This window comes from Panthera tigris, chromosome D4 (assembly GCF_018350195.1).
Source record: "Panthera tigris isolate Pti1 chromosome D4, P.tigris_Pti1_mat1.1, whole genome shotgun sequence".
NCBI lineage: Eukaryota > Metazoa > Chordata > Mammalia > Carnivora > Felidae > Panthera > Panthera tigris.
In genome coordinates, this window is record NC_056672.1 from 17,777,452 (window position 1) to 17,795,868 (window position 18,417).

The 18,417-nt window shown below is 41.2% G+C and overlaps 1 protein-coding gene and 1 long non-coding RNA gene across 4 annotated transcripts in view; one reads left to right on the plus strand and one right to left on the minus strand.

The window, feature by feature from the left end:
* Positions 1-18,417, plus strand: part of PCSK5 (proprotein convertase subtilisin/kexin type 5) — a 447,842-nt gene that overhangs the window by 264,249 nt on the left and 165,176 nt on the right. For all 3 annotated transcript variants that reach the window (XM_042963381.1, XM_042963382.1, XM_042963383.1), the window contains exon 13: positions 5,358-5,494. In XM_042963381.1, coding sequence (XP_042819315.1) covers positions 5,358-5,494 — 137 coding nt within the window. The remainder of the gene's footprint in view (positions 1-5,357; positions 5,495-18,417) is intronic.
* LOC122232935 overlaps positions 14,702-18,417 on the minus strand; it is a 47,813-nt gene continuing 44,097 nt past the window's right edge. Inside the window, exon 8 of the long non-coding RNA XR_006210319.1 lies at positions 14,702-15,035. This is a non-coding gene — a long non-coding RNA (uncharacterized LOC122232935). The remainder of the gene's footprint in view (positions 15,036-18,417) is intronic.

The window sequence follows — 18,417 nt, forward strand, 5'->3', positions numbered from 1 at the left end:
TAAGAACCCTCCTCCTTCATCCAGAAGAGGGCCTTTGGAGTTAGAGCTGGGATTGCCTTGATTTCACCAATGTTTAGGTTTGACTTTGGAAAGTGATTCTGAAAGTGATTCATCTAGAACCTAGACACCGTAGTACCCGCCTCCCAGGGTGGTCACAAGCTCTGAAGAAGCTCCCGGACAGCAAGTCCGTAGCGGGGCTCCTAGAATACACGGTGAGCACTCCCTAAGTGCTAACCCTTATTTACACAGTGCTTCTCAAAGCACCTGGCAAATGACTCCATCAAACACAGATGGCCGGGCCCCTTTCCCAGAGTCTGATTCTGTAGGTCTGGGTGAGGTCCGTGAATTTGCATTTCTAAGAAGCTCCCAGGTGATGCCCAAGCTGCCTGTCCACAGACCACATTTTAAATGGCAGCGATTTAAAAGATCACCCAGCTCTTCGTACACATTCTTGTTATTTTCGTGTCCTCAAAAGACTTGCAAGCCGAGCACTGCTGGGTGCTGTGCGAGTAATTTACAAAGGCGCCTGTAATCAAAAACAGATACTTAGAGATAAAAGCCAGCCACTCTTAAATGGAATAAATCTGCAAGATTATATACGTACCTCATAGATCCACAAGAAGGAATGCATTTGGGGCTTGGCGAGTCAGTAATAGTAGGCAGGTTGAAAGTTTTGTTTTTGTTTTTGTTTTTTTAAACTCGTCTTTTTACATATTCCAAACCTCTAGAATTAGTACCTCTCTCCCACAACCTTTCGTAAAGAAGTAATTTAGACTACGGGAGACAGAAAAACCTGAATAGTGTGTTTGAAATACCCTGTTTCAGAAGCAAATTGTTTAAAACTTGCAAAAGCCAGCCATCTAAGGAAAATCGAAAACTCAATTACAATTAAGCCAAACGAGTGCTTCCAGCATTCCGTAAGTTGTACGTTAAATTGTGGTAAAGCACTAAAAAGAAAATAAAAAGTATCTCAAAAGACAGAGAAAGACCAAAGAGGAAGCTTCCGAAAATCTCTATCTAGAGTCTAATTCTGTAGCGAACATAAAGACTGTTTGGGTAGTAGTAGGTGATTCAGAAATTAAGATCCGTTTACGCTTTTAGAAATAATTATATGATAACACATAGCTGTCAGTACTTATAAAATGTCTTGTTATTTAGCTGCTATAGCATCGTTGAAGAATGTTGTAGCCTTGACACATTGGCTAGACTCTTTAAGTGGAGGGGGGCGGGGGGACAAAGCTTGCACTAATTATAGGAGTTATTTCCTGAGTTAATTCCTCAAAAGGATGTACTACACTTCATGGCAATCTTTTCTACCGGGCTTCATCCAAAGTAATTTATTTGAAAACCACTCACAGGGATAGGGCTGTGGGGCACCATGTTAATAACTGGATGCATAATTTGTGCTACCACGGGCACATATCATTTCATCGAGCACATGATGATGAAGTCAGCTTGGACAGAGCAGGGTTTCGCCGCAAAAGGAAGATGCGATTCGGGCATGGAGTTCATTACTCCAGCTTTCCGCACACTGGCCCTGCTCTACTGGCATTTTATCCATGCTAATAACGTTGGCTAATAATGTGTCGGGTTTCTTCACTGTTGGCACAGCAGAGACGTGCTAACCGGGCATTGGACTTTTTAGTTGATGGACGGAGACCACACACTTAGAATCTCTTTAGCTGGTGACCATATGACACTTGCTTGTCTGGAGCAAGTATGTTGTCTGCAACACAGATGGAATCTACTGCCAGTGTCACCTTTGGTTATCTACAGATGAGGCAGGGTTTTCAATGTTACAATGCTAAAAATAGGGAATCGCTTAAGCGCTGCATCGGAATGAAATAAAGAACAGGGTGAGATTAGAAACATGAATGCCCAGCTAGTTGAAACAACACCAGCAATCAGTGTCTATTTCTTTCCCCATCAACTCTTTTAACAAAAGGCAATGATCGTGTTTGGCTGCATTTTAATTCCTCTCCTCAACTTTTATGTCTACATGAAATTAATGAGCATTCAGCTCTGCATAAAGGGAAGAGACCAGGGTGGGAAACCGCTTAGCCAGATAGACAAAGCCCATTTGTATTCGGGCTTTGAATCACTTACTTGAATGCCGATTATGGATATTTCTCCTTGGCACCCCGTTTATATTTAATTCTGGTTCCAAAGGTGATTTAAAAGTGATTGGCCGCAGTGGAATGATTTTCGAAGGTGGTCAGGAAAGGGTGGAAGGGAAGAAACCCAGGGTCCACTAATCCAGCAGTCAAATAATTGACCCGTGAGTAATTAGAAGTTGGCTGGGGTTATGGAAACAAGACTGCCCTCATGTGATGGAGGAACCTCAAGTCTCCTTTGTAGTTTTTAGACACGAGGCAATGAGCCAAACGTTCTGTCTAAACTGTTCGGGAATTGCTTTTAAGTTCGGCACTCTTGGAAAGGTATTATGTGACAACTTGTTGCCTCAGTGCCCGCAGATGACACAATGGCTTCAACGAACTGGAGCCTTAAATCCGAACTCTCTGGGCTAAGAAGTGGTTCTAGATTGGTTTCTGCCTCCACCCAATTCTGTGTCAACATACTCCCTTTAGTAACATCTGTCTGAGACGAAGGGCGATTTGAAATGGCTCTTCCTTCCCCACTTTCTCATTTTCATCCAGCATGCCCACCCTCTGGGTTTACGTGAAGGAGTCCATGCATGTAAGTGAGTTATATAATGAGCCAGCGATGGCTTCCTGGTCAAGTCCAATTTCAAGCCGTAGGCTTGTGAAACAAGCCCTGTGCATTAATTATAGGATCTCCATAAAATGTACCATCCCTGATTTATCGAAGATCTTTTACGCTGGGAAGACATTTGTGTAGGAGTCACCGTTGCCACCCATGAGGGAAAGCCACCACATCTAATATGGTTCTTGTTGAAATGCCACACTCCTCTGTTCAGAACTAACCCTTATAGAGAGCATACAGATATTCCAAGTAAAGAAAAAGGGCTTCTCCTTCATACAAGCTTTGAAAAATCACTCCCTACCATTAGCCCCGTTGTGGAAATTAACAAAGCATTTGAACATCCAAAGATCTGAGATGTTTTCCGGTAAAGAGATCTGTTCAACTCTAACTCAGCCTTTCTCAAATTTTCCCAAACTTTCTGACCATGGGACACTTTGAGAATGCTGGTAAGTACTTTCCCTTTGTCTTCTTCCAAGGGCTAAGGAACACGTAGAGGTGATTTTCCTGTTTGTTGCGTTTCTCCAGGGAAAAATGCTGAACGTCACCCATTGACCTCATACGTTCCAGTTGTGCCCCTAACCCTGCGGCTTCAGAATCCAGCGAGCGTTTTAGAGGGCTCCTCAAACGTATTGATAGAACCCTTTTGTACATAATGAATCAGAATTCTAGTATATTAAATTGCAGAGAGATTACACAGGTTATTTTTGGTTTTAGAAGGGCGCATTTTCTTCCAATGGCAAGATATACATAGAATGTCGAATTATAACCACCAGTTTCCTTGGTGAACATGAAATTAAGGCAAGGAGAGTTGATTGCATGTTCTGAATAGCCATCGGCATCCAGTTGGCTGTGAACTTTGCCTCCACTGAAGGACAGATATGTCCCAGTAATTAGACATGGTTACTCCTTTTTTTTTTTTTTTTAATTTTTTTTGTTTTTAAGTTTATTTATTTTTGAGACAGAGAGAGACAGAGCATGAATGGGGGAGGGTCAGAGAGAGAGGGAGACACAGAATCGGAAGCAGGCTCCAGGCTCTGAGCCATCAGCCCAGAGCCCGACGCGGGGCTCGAACTCATGGACCGCGAGATCGTGACCCGAGCCGAAGTCGGGCGCTTAACCGACTGAGCCACCCAGGCGCCCCTAGACATGGTTACTCCTAAGACAATCCTAGAGATATTCTTCCCTCTCTATCTGGCTTTCAAATTCTCTCTCTTGTTTTATTATTTTTTTCCACAAAAATAATAGATGCACGTTATTTTTTAAGTACTCAAAATCTGTCTCTTGGCGCTTCTTAATTTTTTGCCTTCTAGGTTCTATCTCAATAGAAATCTTTTTTTTTTTTTTTTTAAGTAGGCGCTACAACTCATGTGGGGCTTGAACTCATGACCCCGAGATCAAGAGTTGCATGCTCTACTCACTGAGCCAGCCAACCCCCCCACCCCATAGAAATCTTTTGGATATTTCTTTGGACGGTCAAAGCTATACAATGTGCCTATATAAATGATATGCCTCTTTCTTTATGTGCTAGTTTTATACATGATCTATCCACATCTCTTTATTTTTGATGAGGATTCTGTTTTCTTCTTTCATGTCCCTTCCTATTCTATATCCCTCGGGATTACATCACAGGAAACAAATAAGTCTAGCTATTGCAAGGAGGCAAAGATTTCACATAGGGAATTAGGAGCTTAGAAAATCGTTGGAAGAGCTAGAAGAACAGAATCTATGTTGTAGAGCCAGGCATGACTCCCTGAACTGGTTAAGATTAGCGGGCAGGGTCTTTTTATTGAGGCATGATTTACATAAAGTACAATTCACTTTTTAATATGTGTAATGTAATGCGTTTTGACACAACACGGTTCTGTCATCCCCAATACTTCTACCGTGCCCCTTCCTCCCTCCCGGCCCCTGGCAACCACTACTCTGTTTCTGTTTCGGTTGCCTTTTATAGAATGTCATAAATTGAATCATACAGCACATAGTCTTTTGTGTCTGACTTCTTTCATTTAGCTTAAAGGCTTTTGAAATTAATTCATGCAGTTGCGTGTGTCGGCCATTCAGTAGTTTTTATTACTGGGTAGTATTTGGTTGTATGAACATACCAGAACTGGTTTCCCCATTCACTAGTTGATGGACATCTGAGTTGTTAACAGTTCTCGGTGATCATGAATAAAGCTGCCGTGAACACTCCTATGAGGTTCCTTGTGTGAACATTATGTCTTCATTGCTCAGGTAAATATCTAGGCAAGGGATTGTGGATGACACGGTAAGAACTACCAAACTGTACCATTTGGCATTCCCATCAGCAGTGTAAGAGAGTTTCCGTTTCTCCACGTCTTCAACACTTGGTTCTATCAGTCTTTCGGGTAGAGCCGTAGCCTGGTTTTCCCGATCCCGAAATGTTTACCCCTGCCCGATGTGCTGTTACAAGGCCACCCCTGCGCCCGTTTCCCTGTGGTAGAACAGTGACACGTGTTTGGGTCTACTAACGGTCAAGGTCCAGGAGGAAGACAGGCTCCAGTACTGAGCTGGATATGCTGATGGAGACAAAAGGGTTGTTGATCATGGTCTTGATTGGACCTTCACTGGATCCTAAACAACATACAAAACAATGTTTTATGGGTCTCTCTCAGGCTTTTTGATCATTCCATGGAAGGATTTAAAAACTGGGAGTTCATGACCATTCATTGCTGGGGAGAACGAGCCACCGGTGACTGGATCCTCGAAGTTTACGATACTCCCTCCCAGCTGAGGAACTTCAAGACCCCAGGTAGGAACTCCCTTTTCTACAATTTGGTTGACTGTGCAGAACAAAGTGACGGAATGTATTCTGGCCAAGAAGTGATTTACGTTTACGTATCGGCATCGTCCTTTTTCATATGATCCTGTGTTTTGAGTTATCTGCACGTATCCAGTTCTCAGCGTTACCATATGAGAGGTAATAATTGAAGGGTTATTAGAACTGAAGAGTAAATGTTTAGATATAAGTACAGGATAAAACATGGCAGCTGCTGATTGATGTTTCAGAACATGGGACCCACATCTCTAACCACCTTCCCCCGTAAGCATGCCAGCCTTGTCCACCCGCAGTGAATTAAATTGCACCGTCATAAGTTTCCTTAGTTAGCTTTTTCTCTGGGTTTATTCTCCTATGAATTTTCAGTGTTCACAAGACATCGAGCTTGGCCTGTGCCAGCTAAAGTGGTTACCAGTAAAGAAAATTGAATGGCCCTTGGGAGCCTAAGAGCTAAGAAAAAGGAATACTTTCCAGCTAAGTAAAACATGGAACTTAACGATGTTAACAGAGGCATAGGGCCTCTCTCCTCCTCATGCTAATCTAGGAAGCTTTTGTTTGTAACATGAAGTAAGGGAAATTACAAAGGTAGCTTGGGGGGGTGGGGATTGAACAGTTTTTCACAGGGGCCTGTGTGGCCCGTGATGGAGCCCTACATGGCTCAGTAGCAGGTGATCTGTTTGACAGACACCCCAGCCTCCCACCCAGCTGTGGACACATCTTCAACCATCTAATAAACTCGTGTTTCTCAGTACTCTCTCCGTACAGTCCCTCCGTAGAAGATCCAGGCCTGAGGGCATTTTAGGACTGACCTCCAATTCTAGCCCTCCCCTGATGGCAGAATAAATTAACCAGACGTCCTGTAATTAACTGTAAGGGTGTGTGCTATTTAGACACTGTGGGCTGCGTAGGGCAGAGAAGGCACACAGCAGGACGCAGGAATGAAGCAGGGAAATTTACTCATTCTGATAGATCGGATTTGGCCGCACATTTGGTGATCTCTTTCCCCTAATTCTGTGATGTGGTCTCTCTGCGTTGCCACAGCGGACCCACATTCAGGGAAGCTAAAACAAGAAGGGTGGCAGGGTCGCAGTGAATCAGGATAGAAGATTTGTTAAACAGTGTCCAGATTCAGCTCGTCTCCAGCATGCACCGGGAATATAATGGTGGCCACACCTTTATCGAGAAATCAAATGTCTGTCCACAAGGCAGGATAGAACACGTGAAAATAACTAGACCCTAGTTTCTAGACACTTTCAATGGCTCATAATCTACTTAGTTCCCAGGAACTTCCTCCCCACCCCCCCCCCATCTCCTGTTCCAGGCCATGGTCATTGCTCATTTAATAGAGATACCCTGGGTCGTGGCACCCGGGGGCAATGGCAGCATGGTGACGTGGGTGCGGTGCCCGACCCCAGTTGATTTATCAGCAGGTGCCACGTCAGGGCTCTTACATCTCAAGAGGTCCCAGGGAAATAATCACTGTCCAAATGTGGTAGTTGTGAACAAAACTGGGGGTGGGGTGCAGCCGAAGGGACAGACATAAGGGGTACACGTTATCTGCTTAGAATATAAGACAGCGATAAAACTACCTAAAACGGACTCTGCTCTTTACTATCACCGTGCACCAGCATTTCTAAAGAATGTCAGTGATGAAATGCTACCCCCCCCCCACAGGAGCAGACTACCCCTGGGGGCTCACTAATGGTCGACTAGGTATTTATGTGCAAGGGTCAGGGGCCGTGAATATAAATCTCTGCTCTCCAGGAGTTCACTGCCTCTCCAGATTTTATTATGATCGTCTGTGTTAAAAGCTCTCAGCAGTAACCCAGATAATCTAGAGTTGTCTCTTCCACAGCGTGGCTTCCCCTTGTGCCATTTAAATGTTCACATGTAATCCTCGTCACGTCTAGTCATTTTACAGATGTTCTTTTATGCCGGAAGAGAGATGCCCTAATGTTCCTACTGGCCTGGGGTGTGGAGGCCTGCGTAGGTACCCACAGTTGTTGGATATCCTTCCTTCCACCAACCTTTGAGTTTAGGATTAATTACAAAGTTGAAAAGGGACTTCTGCTTTTCTGTGTGTGTCCGTGTGTCGATGGTTTCATCATTGGTTTCAACGGTTTCATCATTGTTTCAATGGCGTATAGTCCTATGGAAGGTTTCTCTCTCTAATTAATGAGGTATTTCTGCAGTAAGCTAATAGAACTTCAGTTGGAGATGTAGAATTGTCTAGCCTACTTAGGGTAGAATCGTTCCCAAATGTAGAGGTTCCTGATTCCAAACGGAGTTTACATTTCTTTATTGTTTCTTCCCATTTGTGTATTATTAAAATACATATTAAGGGTTTTTAATTGATACAGTTGACACACAATGTTACATTAGTTTCAGGTGCACAACGTGGTGATTCAACAAGTCCGTATCCTGTGTTGTGCTCACCGCAAGTGTGACCGGCGTCTTGTCACCACGCAACGCTATTAGCTTGCTGTTGACTAGATTCCCTGTGCCTTTTATCCCTGTGACTTATTCATCCCATAACCGCAAGCCTGTACCTCCCAGCTCCCTTCACTGATTTTTCTTGTCCTTCCCTCCCTTTCCCCTCTGGCAACAAGTTTGTTCTCTGTATCAGTGAAATCATATGGTGTTTGCCTTTCTCTGTTTTACTTATCTCACTAAGCATAATCCCTTCTAGGTCCATCCATGCTGTTACAGAGAACAAGATCTCATTCATCTTTATGGCTGGGTGATACTCCATGTGTGTGTGTATGTTTCACACACACACACACATACACACACACACACACACACCCCGTATCTTTTTTATCCATTCATCTCTCAGCGGACACATGGGTTCCTTCTACATCTTGGCTATTGTAAATAATGCCTTGATCAACATAGGGATGCATATATCTTTTTGAATTAGCGTTTTTGTTTTTGTTTTGTTTTGGGGTAGATACCCGGTAGTGCAATTTCTGGATCGTACAGTAGTTCTATTTTTAGCTTTTAACGTTTTGAGGAACCTCTGCACTGTTTTCCACAGTGACTGCACCAGTTTGCATTCCCACCGACAGCGTAAGAGGGTTCCCCTTTTTCCACATCTTTGCCAACACCTGTTGTTTTCTGTGTTGTTAGTTTTAGCCGTTCTGACAGGTGTGGGGTGATATTTCATTGCGCCTTTGATTTGCATTTCCCTGATGATGAGTGGTGCTGAGCATCTTTTCATATGTCCGTTGGCCATCTCTACATCTTTGGGAAAACATCTCTCCATGTTCTGTGCCCATTTTTTCATCAGATTGTTTTTTTTTTTTTTTTTCCTGTCGAGTTGTATAAGTTCTTGATACATTTTGGATATTAACCCCTTATCCAATATATCACTTGCAAATATCTTCTCCCATTCACTAGGCTGCCTTTTTGTTTTATTGATGGTTTCCTTTACTGCGCAGATGCTTTTCATTTTGGTGTAGCCCCAGTGTATTTTTGTTGTTGTTTCTTTTTCCTGAAGAGCGATATTTAAGAAATTACTGCCTCTGTTTTCTTTTAGGAGTCTTAGGGTTTTAGGTCTCACATTTAGGTCTTTAATCCAGTCTGAGTTGATTTTAATCCATTCTGAGTTGAGTTCCTCTTTTTGTGTGGTAGAAGAAAGTGGTCCAGTTTCATTCCTTTGCATGCAGCTGTCCAGTTTTCCCAGCACCATTTATTGAAGAGACTGTCTTTTCCCTATTGTATAGTCTTGTCTCCTTCGTTGCAGATGAACTGACCATGTAAGTGTGGGTGTATTTCTGGGTTCTCTCTTCTGTTCCATTGATCTATGAGTACATTTTTGTGCCATACTACTTTACCATGGCTTGGTAGTGTATCTTGAAATCTGGGATTGTGATACCTCTAGCTTTGTTCTTCATTCTCAAGATTGCTTTGGCGATTCAGGGTCTTCTGTGGTTTCATGCAAATTTTAGCATTATTTGTTTTAGTTGTGTGCCAAATGCTCTTGATATTTTGATAGGGACTGTAATGACTCTGTAGATTGCTTTAGTAGTATGGACATTTTAATAATGTTAATTCTTCTAATCCATTTTGTTCGGTCCTCTTCAATTTCTTTCATCAGTGTTTTATAGTTTTTAGACCCCAAGTCTTTCACCTCCTTGGTTAAGTTTATTCCTAGGTATTTTATTCTTTTTGGTGTAATTGTAAATGGGGCTGTTTTCTTAATTTCCCTTTCTGCTATTTCATCATTAGCGTGTAGAAATGCAACCGATTTTTGAATATTAATTTGTAGCCTGCAACATTAATGAATTCATTTATTCTAACAGTTTTTTGGTGGAGTCTTTCAGGTTTTCTTTATATAATATTATTTTATCTCTAAATAGTGAGTGTTTTACTTCTTCCTTAACAACGTGGATGGCTTTTATTTCTTTTTGTTGTCTGATTGCCGTGGCTAGGACTTTCAGTACTACGTTGAGAAAAGTAGTGAGAGTGGACATCCCTGTCTTGTTCCTGATCTTAGGATAAAGCTCTCAGTTTTTCCCTATTGAGTGTGACGTTAGGTGTGGGTTGCTGATTTATGGCCTTTATTATGTTGACGTACGTTCCCTCTAAACCTACTTTGTTAAGGGTTTTCATGAATGGATGTTGAATTTTGTCAAATACTTTTTCTGCATCTGCTGAGACAATAATCATATGATTCTTATCCTTCACTTTATTAATTATCCTTCACTAATCAATTTACTAATACTGAACCTCCATTGTATCCCTGGAATAAATCCTACTTGATCATGGTTGGTGTCCTTTTAATGGATCATTGAATTTAGTTTGCTAATCTTTTGTTGAGGATTTTTGCCTCTGTGTTCATCAGGGATTCTGGCCTGTAATTTTCTGTTTGTGTAGTGCCTTTGTCTGGTTTTGGTATCAGGATAATGCTGGTCTCGTAGAATGTATTTAGAAGCTCTCCGTCCTCTACTTTTTTATGCAGTAGTTTGAGGAGAATGGGTATTAACTCTTGATTAAATGTTTGGTGGAATTCACCTGTGAATCCATCTGGTCCTGGACTTTTGTTGTTGGGAGGTTTTTTTGTTTTGTTTTTGTTTTTTTCTTTATTGCTGATTCAGTTTCGTTACTAGTAGTTGGTCTGTTCAGATTTCCTACTTCTTCCTGACTCAGTTTTGAAAGATGGTATGCTTCTAGGAATTTATCCATTTCTTCTAGTTTTCCAATCTGTTGGCATGTAGTTTTTCATAATAGTCTCCTATAACCCTTTGTACTTCCACGATGTGAGTTGTTACTTCTTTTTCATTTCAGATGTTATTTATTTGGATCCTCTCTCCTTTTTTCTCAATGAGTCTGGCTCAAGGTTTATTAATTTTGTTTATCATTTCAAAGAACCAGCTCTTGATTTCATTGATCTTTTATCATTTATTGAGTCTCCATTTCATTTGTTTACATTCTGATCTTTATTATTTCCTTCCTTCTACTAACTTGGGCTTTGTTTGTTCTTTTCGTATTTCTTTTTGTTGTAAGTTTAGATTGTGTATTTGAATTTTTTTCCTTCTTCTTGAGGTAGGCCTGTATTGCTATCAACTCCCCTCTTAGAACTGCTTTCTTTGTTTCCCAAAGATTTGGGACCATTGTGTTTTCATTTTCATTTGTCTGTATGTATTTTTTTATTGCCTCTTTGATTTCTCTGTTAACCCATTAGTTGATTAGTAGCATGTTGTTTAGCCTCCATGGGTTTGTGGTTTTTTCCACCTTTTTTTATCATAATTGATTTCTAGTCACATACTGTTGTGATTTGAAAGATGCTTGATATTATTTCAGTTTTCCTAAATTTATTGAGATATGTTTAGTGACCTGTGATCTGTCCTACAGAATGTTCCATGTACACTTGAAAAGGATGTAAATTCTGTTGGTTTTGGCTAGACTCTTAGGTATATCTGTTAGGTCCATCTAGTCTAATGTGTCATTCAAGGCCTCTGTTTCCTTATCAATTTTCTGTTTAGATGTTCTATCCATCAGTATAAGTCTGGTGTTGAAGTCCCCTACCATTATTGTATTACTGCCAATTTCTCCCTTTATGTCATTTGGCTTTATGAATTTAAGTGCTCCAAAGTTGTACATAGATATTTACAATTGTTACATCCTCTTGTTGGATTGATCCCTTCCTAATTATGTAATGTCTTTCTTTGTTTCTGGTTACAGTCTTTGTTTTAAAGTCTATTTTGTCGGATACAAACATTTCTACCCTGGCTGTTTTTGTTTTTGTTTTTTTTCCTGCTCCCAATCACATAGAATATCTTTTTATATCCCTTCACTTTCAGTCTGTATGTGCCTTTAGGTCTGAAGTGAGTCTCTTGTGAGCAGCGTATAGGTGGGTTTTGTTTTTTATCCATTCCACAACCCTGTCTTTTGAGTGGAGTATATAGACCACTTACATTCAAAGTAATTATTAATGGGTATGTTTTCATTGCCATTTTGTTTTCTTGTTGTTTTTGTAGTTCTTTTTCATTTCTTCTTTTTGCTCTCTATTCTTTTGATTGATGACTCCATAGTGTTATGCTTGGCTTTCTTTCTCTTTATTTTTTTCTCTTTAAGTTTTTGGTTGGTGTTTACCATGGGGTTCATGTATAACATTTGAAGGATATAGTGGTCTGTATTAAGTTAATGGTAACTTAAGTTTGAACACATTCTAAAAGAACTTAATTTTTACTACGCCCTCCACATTTAGGTATATGTTGTCATATGTTATGTCTCTTTATTTTGTGAGTCTCCTTAATTAATTTTTTACATATAATTCATTTTACTACCAGCTCCATAAGTGACTGTTTACTGTATGTTTTCTTTTACTCATGAATTTTTTTTCCTTTCATAATTTTCTTCTAATTATGGCCTTTTCTTTTCACCTAATGAAGTCCCTTTTAACATTTCTTATAAAGCTAGTTTAGTGATGCTGTACTTCTGTAACTTTTGCTTGACGGGGAAACTCTTTATCTCGCCTTCCATTCTGAATGATAATCTTGCTAGGTAGAGTATTTTTGGTTGTAGTTTTCTCTCTCTCTCTCTTTTTTTTTTTTTTTAAAGCACGTCAGATATATCATACCACTCCTTCTGGCCTGCAAAGTTTCTGCTGAAAAATCAGCCTCGTGGGGTTTACCTTGTATGTAACTAATTGTTTCTCCCTTGCTGCTTTTATCTTTATCTTTAATCTTTACCGTGTTAATTATTACGTCTTGGTGTGGACCTCATTGAGTTCATCTTGTTTTGAACTCTCTCTGCTGCCGGAAACTGAATGTCTGTTTCCTTCCCAAGGTTAGTTAAGTGTCTAGCTTTGATTTCTTCGAATGAGTTTTCTGTCCCTTTCTGTCTCTCTTTTCCCTCTGGGAAAAATGTCAGTGGCTGTTCACTTTACGTTGTCCTAGAGATCCCTTAGCCTATCCTCATTCCTAATTTTTTTTTTTTTTTTTCTGTTCAGCTCAGGTGCTTTACCCTGTCTTCCAGATCACTGATCCATTCTTCTGTATCTTCTAACCCACTGTTGATTCCCTACAGTGTATTTTTAATTTCAGTTAATGTGTTCTTCAACCCTGATTGGGTTTTCTATATATTTTCTGTCTCTTTCTTTGAAGTTCTGAGTTCTTCCATTCTTCTCTCCAGTCCAGTGAGCATCTCTTCATGACCACTATTTGGAACTGTTCATCAGGCATATTGCTTATTTATATTTCATTTAGTTCTTTTTCTGAGGTTTGTCTTACTCTTTCTTTCTTTCCAGCTGTCTCCTCATTTTGCTTGATTGTCTTTGTCCGTTTCTGTGAATTAGGCGGAACAGCTACTTCTCCTAAACTAGAAGGAATGCTCTTGCGTCTGGTCCTCCCCTGTGTAGACTGTATGTGCCTGGTCGCTTTAGTGGGCCGACTGGGGGTCGCGGGTCACTCCGTGCTGGGGCCCCCCTGCTGAGATGGCCTGAGCTAAAGTAGGCGCGTGCCGGGGTGGTCCTGAGGCCATCCGTGCTGAGGGCATCACAGTCTGACAGCTGACGCTGACGTGGGTGCAAGCCAGGGCATCACAGCACTCTCTGTGCAGAGGGTACCCTGGAAGGATAGCTCAAGTTGAAATGGGTGTGGGCTGGGGCAGCCTGGTTCTCTTTGCGTGGAAGGTGCACTGACAAGGCAGCTGAAACTGAAGGAGATGGAAGCCAGGGGTCGTGGCGCTCTCTGAGCAGGGAGCACTTGTTATAGGACACCTGAAACTGAAGTGACTACAAGCCGGGAGATCCCAGGGCCCCTTGCATCAGGGGTGTCCTGGAAAGCGTCTTTCTTGTCATTCTCTACAGTGTGTCTTTTCTTGTGCGGCAGCTGTTCGGTGAGCACTTGATTCTGTTTCAGGAAGAATTGCTCTATAAGCAGGTGGAGACTTGGTGTGGCTGTGGACGAGGTGAGTTCAGGTTCTTCCTACGTCACCATCGTGGACCAGAAGTCCACAGTAAGGATCTTTTGAAGGCTTTCTCGACTGTGGTCTTTGATCTTGTGACACATTAGACCTATCTTGCGTTCTCTTTCTTGAGCAGATGGCATTTGTGTACCAACGTGTAGAACTGATTTTTCTCCTTCTGCATTTATGCAGCTCTTTCTTATCAGAATGTTATACCATCAACTGCAAAATCTCCTAAATAATTTTTTTTTCAACGTTTTTTATTTATTTTTGGGACAGAGAGAGAGCATGAACGGGGGAGGGGCAGAGAGAGAGGGAGACACAGAATCGGAAACAGGCTCCAGGCTCTGAGCCATCAGCCCAGAGCCCGATGCGGGGCTCGAACCCACGGACCGCGAGATCGTGACCTGGCTGAAGTCGGACGCTTAACTGACTGCGCCACCCAGGCGCCCCTCTCCTAAATAATTTAACACTTGGAAAACGTCATAGGAGAGGAAGAAATGATGGCCCAAATACAGCAGCATTTGATGTGAATTGTGGCAGATTCTAAGGAAATACGATTATGTAATAAGTGAAACAGAAAGAGATAAATTGCCCAACAAGTATGTCCCCCGCGGGCTTAGGAGATACTTCAGAAATGACACAAATGGAAGTAATCAGTTATGAGTCAGCATTCTTCCATGTACTTTACAAGGAGAAATTTTAGCTCCAAACTGATCTTAAGTTAATGAGCCGGGCCATAGGGTAACTGAGGGGTTGGATTTCTTATAGTGTCCTTGCATTATATGCTCCATTGGTACACCTGAGAGATGCCATAAGAAAAATGAGTTCTGTTCTGCGTCGCTGTGTAAAGGCAATCGGGTCATGGATTTCAGGGGGTCGGTCATTCATTTCTTGCCACTACTTCATGTGTACTATTTGGAATTCTGAGACTGAACAGCACCCTAATTATGAAAAGCATACTCATTAACAAGTGAGTCCAAAGAAAAGCTGGCAGAGGGCAAGCCACAAAGAAATCAACATGCTGGCCCAGTGTAGTTGTCAGAAAGCAATGAATGTGGCACAGAATGTGTTCCTTTTTGAACTTCAAGTTTCTGAACTCCTGGAAGTAAACAGAAGGGCAGTATTACATAAGGGCTTAGGGACACAGCATTTGGATTCTGAATGGATTTTTTTTTTTTTTTTGAGATGTAATTGATATGTAATACTCTATTAGTTTCAGGCATACAACCTAATGATTTGATGTCCGTACCTATCGCAAAATGAACACCACTGGGAATCTAACTTCCATCAGCTCACATAGTTTAAACATTTTTGTCATATCGTGAGAAATTTTAAGATCTACTTTTTCAGCAGCTTTCAAATCTATAGTATACGATCATTAACTCCAGTCACCATGTTTGACATTACACTCCCAGAACTTATTTGTTTTATAACTCGAAGTTTGCACTCTCTGACCCCTTTTATCCATCTCACCCACCTCTGAACACCCCAACCTCTGGCAACCACCAGTTTATTCTCTGTTGTTTATGAGATCAGGTTTTTTTAGTTTGGTTGTTTGTTTGCTTTTGAGATTCAACATACAAGTGAGATCATCTACCATTTTTAAAATTTGTTTAATGTTTATTTTATTATTTTTGAGAGAGAGAAAGAGAGCGAGCGAGCGGGTGAGGGGCAGAGAGCAAGAGGGAGACACAGGATCTGAAACAAGGCTCGAAGCTCTGAGCTGTCAGCACAGAGACCGATGCAGGGCTCGAACTCACAAACCACAAGATCATGACCTGAGTCAAAGCTGGACACCCAACTGACTGAGCCACCCAGGCGCCCCCTGTTCAAATCTTTAATCCATTTTTTAAAATGTTTATTTATTTTTGAGAGAGAGAGAGAGAGAGAGCAAGCGCACGCGTGCAAGGGAGGGAGGGGCAGAGAGAGAAGGAGACAGAGGATCTGAAGCAGGGCTCGAATTCACATGACCTGAGCTGAAGTCAGACACTTAACCTACTGAGCCACCCAGGCGCCCCTAAATCTTTCATCCATTTTGAGTTAGTTTTTGCGTATTATGTAAGACAGTGGTTCAGTGTCATTATTTTGCACATGGCTGTCCAGTTTTCCTAGCACCGTGTATTGAAATCCTCTGTCCATTGTGTATTCTTGGCTGCTTGTTGTAAATGAATTGGCCATATATGCATGAGTTTATTTCTGGTTTCTCTGTTCTCCTCTATTGATGTATGTGGCTGTTTCATGACAATACTATAGCGTGTTGATTACCATAGCTTTGTAATATATTTTGAAATCCGAAAGCATGGTGCCTCCACCTTCGTTTTTCTTTCTCAAGAGTGATTTGACCTTTCATGGTTCCATAAAAATTGTAAGATTGTTTTATTTCTATAAAAATGCTAACAGAATGTTGATATGGATAACATTGAATTTATAGGTTGCTTTGGGTAGTATGGACATTTTAACAATATTATTCTTCTCATCCGAGCCCAGATTATCTTTCTGTTTATTTTTGTCTTCGCTTTTTTCAACATTGTGCTATAGTTTTCAGTGTATAGGTCTTTTACCCCCTTGGTTAAGTTTCTGAGCATTTTATTCTTTTTGATGCAATCGTACATAGGGTTTTCTTAGTTTCTTTTTTTGATAGTTCAACTATTAGTGTAAAGACAGGCAAAAGATTTTTGTTTATTGATTTTGAATCCTACAACTTGAGTGAATTTGTTGATTACTTCTAATAGTTTTTTGGTGGCACCTCTATGGTTTGTCATATACAGTATGATGTCACGTGCAAACAGTGGCATACTTCTTCCTTTCCGATTTGAATTCCCTTTCTTTCTCTTGTCTAATTGTTCTGGCCAGGACTTCCAATACTATGTTGACTAAAAGTGGTAAGTGTCTCACTCCTGATCTTTATTATGCTTTTTATTTCCCCTACACACACTTTGTTGAGCGTTTTTTGTATCATAAATAGATGTCGAATTATGCTAATGCTTTTTCTGTACTTATGGAGATGATCGTATGATTTTTTGTCGCTAAATTTGTTTTTTTTGTTTTGTTTTAACGTTTATTTATTTTTGAGAGAGAGAGAGACAGAGCATGAACGGGGGAGGGTCAGAGAGAGGGAGACACAGAATCTGAAACAGGCTCCAGGCTCTGAGCTGTCAGCACAGAGCCCGACACGGGGCTCAAACTCACGGACCACGAGATCGTGACCCGAGCCGAAGTCGGCCACCGAACCGACTGAGCCACCCAGGCGCCCCGCTAAATTTGTTAATGTTGTGAATCACACTGAATGGTTTGTGAGTGTTGAAACATTCTTGCATCCCTGGAATAAATTTCACTTGTTCGTGCTGTATGATCCTTTGACTGTAATATTGAATTCAGTTTGCTAATATTTTGTTGAGGACTTTTTCATCTGTGTTCATCAGGGATTTACTTGTGGCATCCTTGTTTGGTTTTGGGATCAGGGTAATGCTAGCTTCATGTAATGAGTTTGGAAATGTTCCTTTTCTTTTGGAGTTTAAGAAAGACTTGGATTCTTTAAATATTTGGTAGAATTGACCAGCGAAGATGTAGTTGTGGCCATTTCTTTGCTGGGAGGCTTTTTATTTCTGATTCAAGCTCGTTACTAGTAATTGGTCTGTTTAGATTTTCTATTTCTTCATGATTCACTCTCGGGTGTATACGTCTAGAAATGTATCCATTTCTTCTAGGTTGTTCACTTTGTTGGTGTGTAATTGTGGATAACAGTCTTTTATGATCCTTCATATTTTTGCAGTTTTTATTTTTCTTTTAGTTATAACCTCTCCTGGTTCCTGTCTGCTTTTGATTCTCTTCTTCTCGGTAAGGTAAACGAATAAGCCTCTTTAAGAGGAAGTCAGTGCTTTTCAATTTGCTGCTTCTGCACTGAGACTTGGAGTGGGTGGGTCCACATACGCAAGCTCTTTGTGAACTAGTCAGTTGACTATCGCCTTGTGGGTCTCAAGCCCCGTATACACTATATGTTTTGGGGGCTCTTCTCAGGGGCAGGTCTTAAAAATTGGGGTACCCGATAGGAGATTCAAACCTTTTGCTTCTTGGGGAGAAACCTGGGGGTTTGAGTCCCGATTGTGGGTCACAGTGCCAGGGGAGGGGCTTATTCCAAGACTGTGTCTCAACCACTCTTACCTGCTTTCACGTGACTTTTTTGTTTGCCTACCGTGTAGTAGCCACTCAGCTAGTTTTAGTTTTTGTTTTCTTTTTCAGAGGAAATTGTTCCCTATGTAGCTGTAGATTCAGTGAGTCCATAGGAAGAGGTGGGTCCAGGACCTTCCTACATTGTCTTCTTATCCTGGAACGCCCCAGATGGGTTTTAATAGCAGTCCATACGCTTGCTGCCTCTGGGAAAATTATCCTTCTCTATGCCTGTTGCCTCATCTATATTTTGGGAATTTAAGTATCTACCTCCCAAATGTTGCAAACCCCGAATGAATTAAAACTTAATAGAT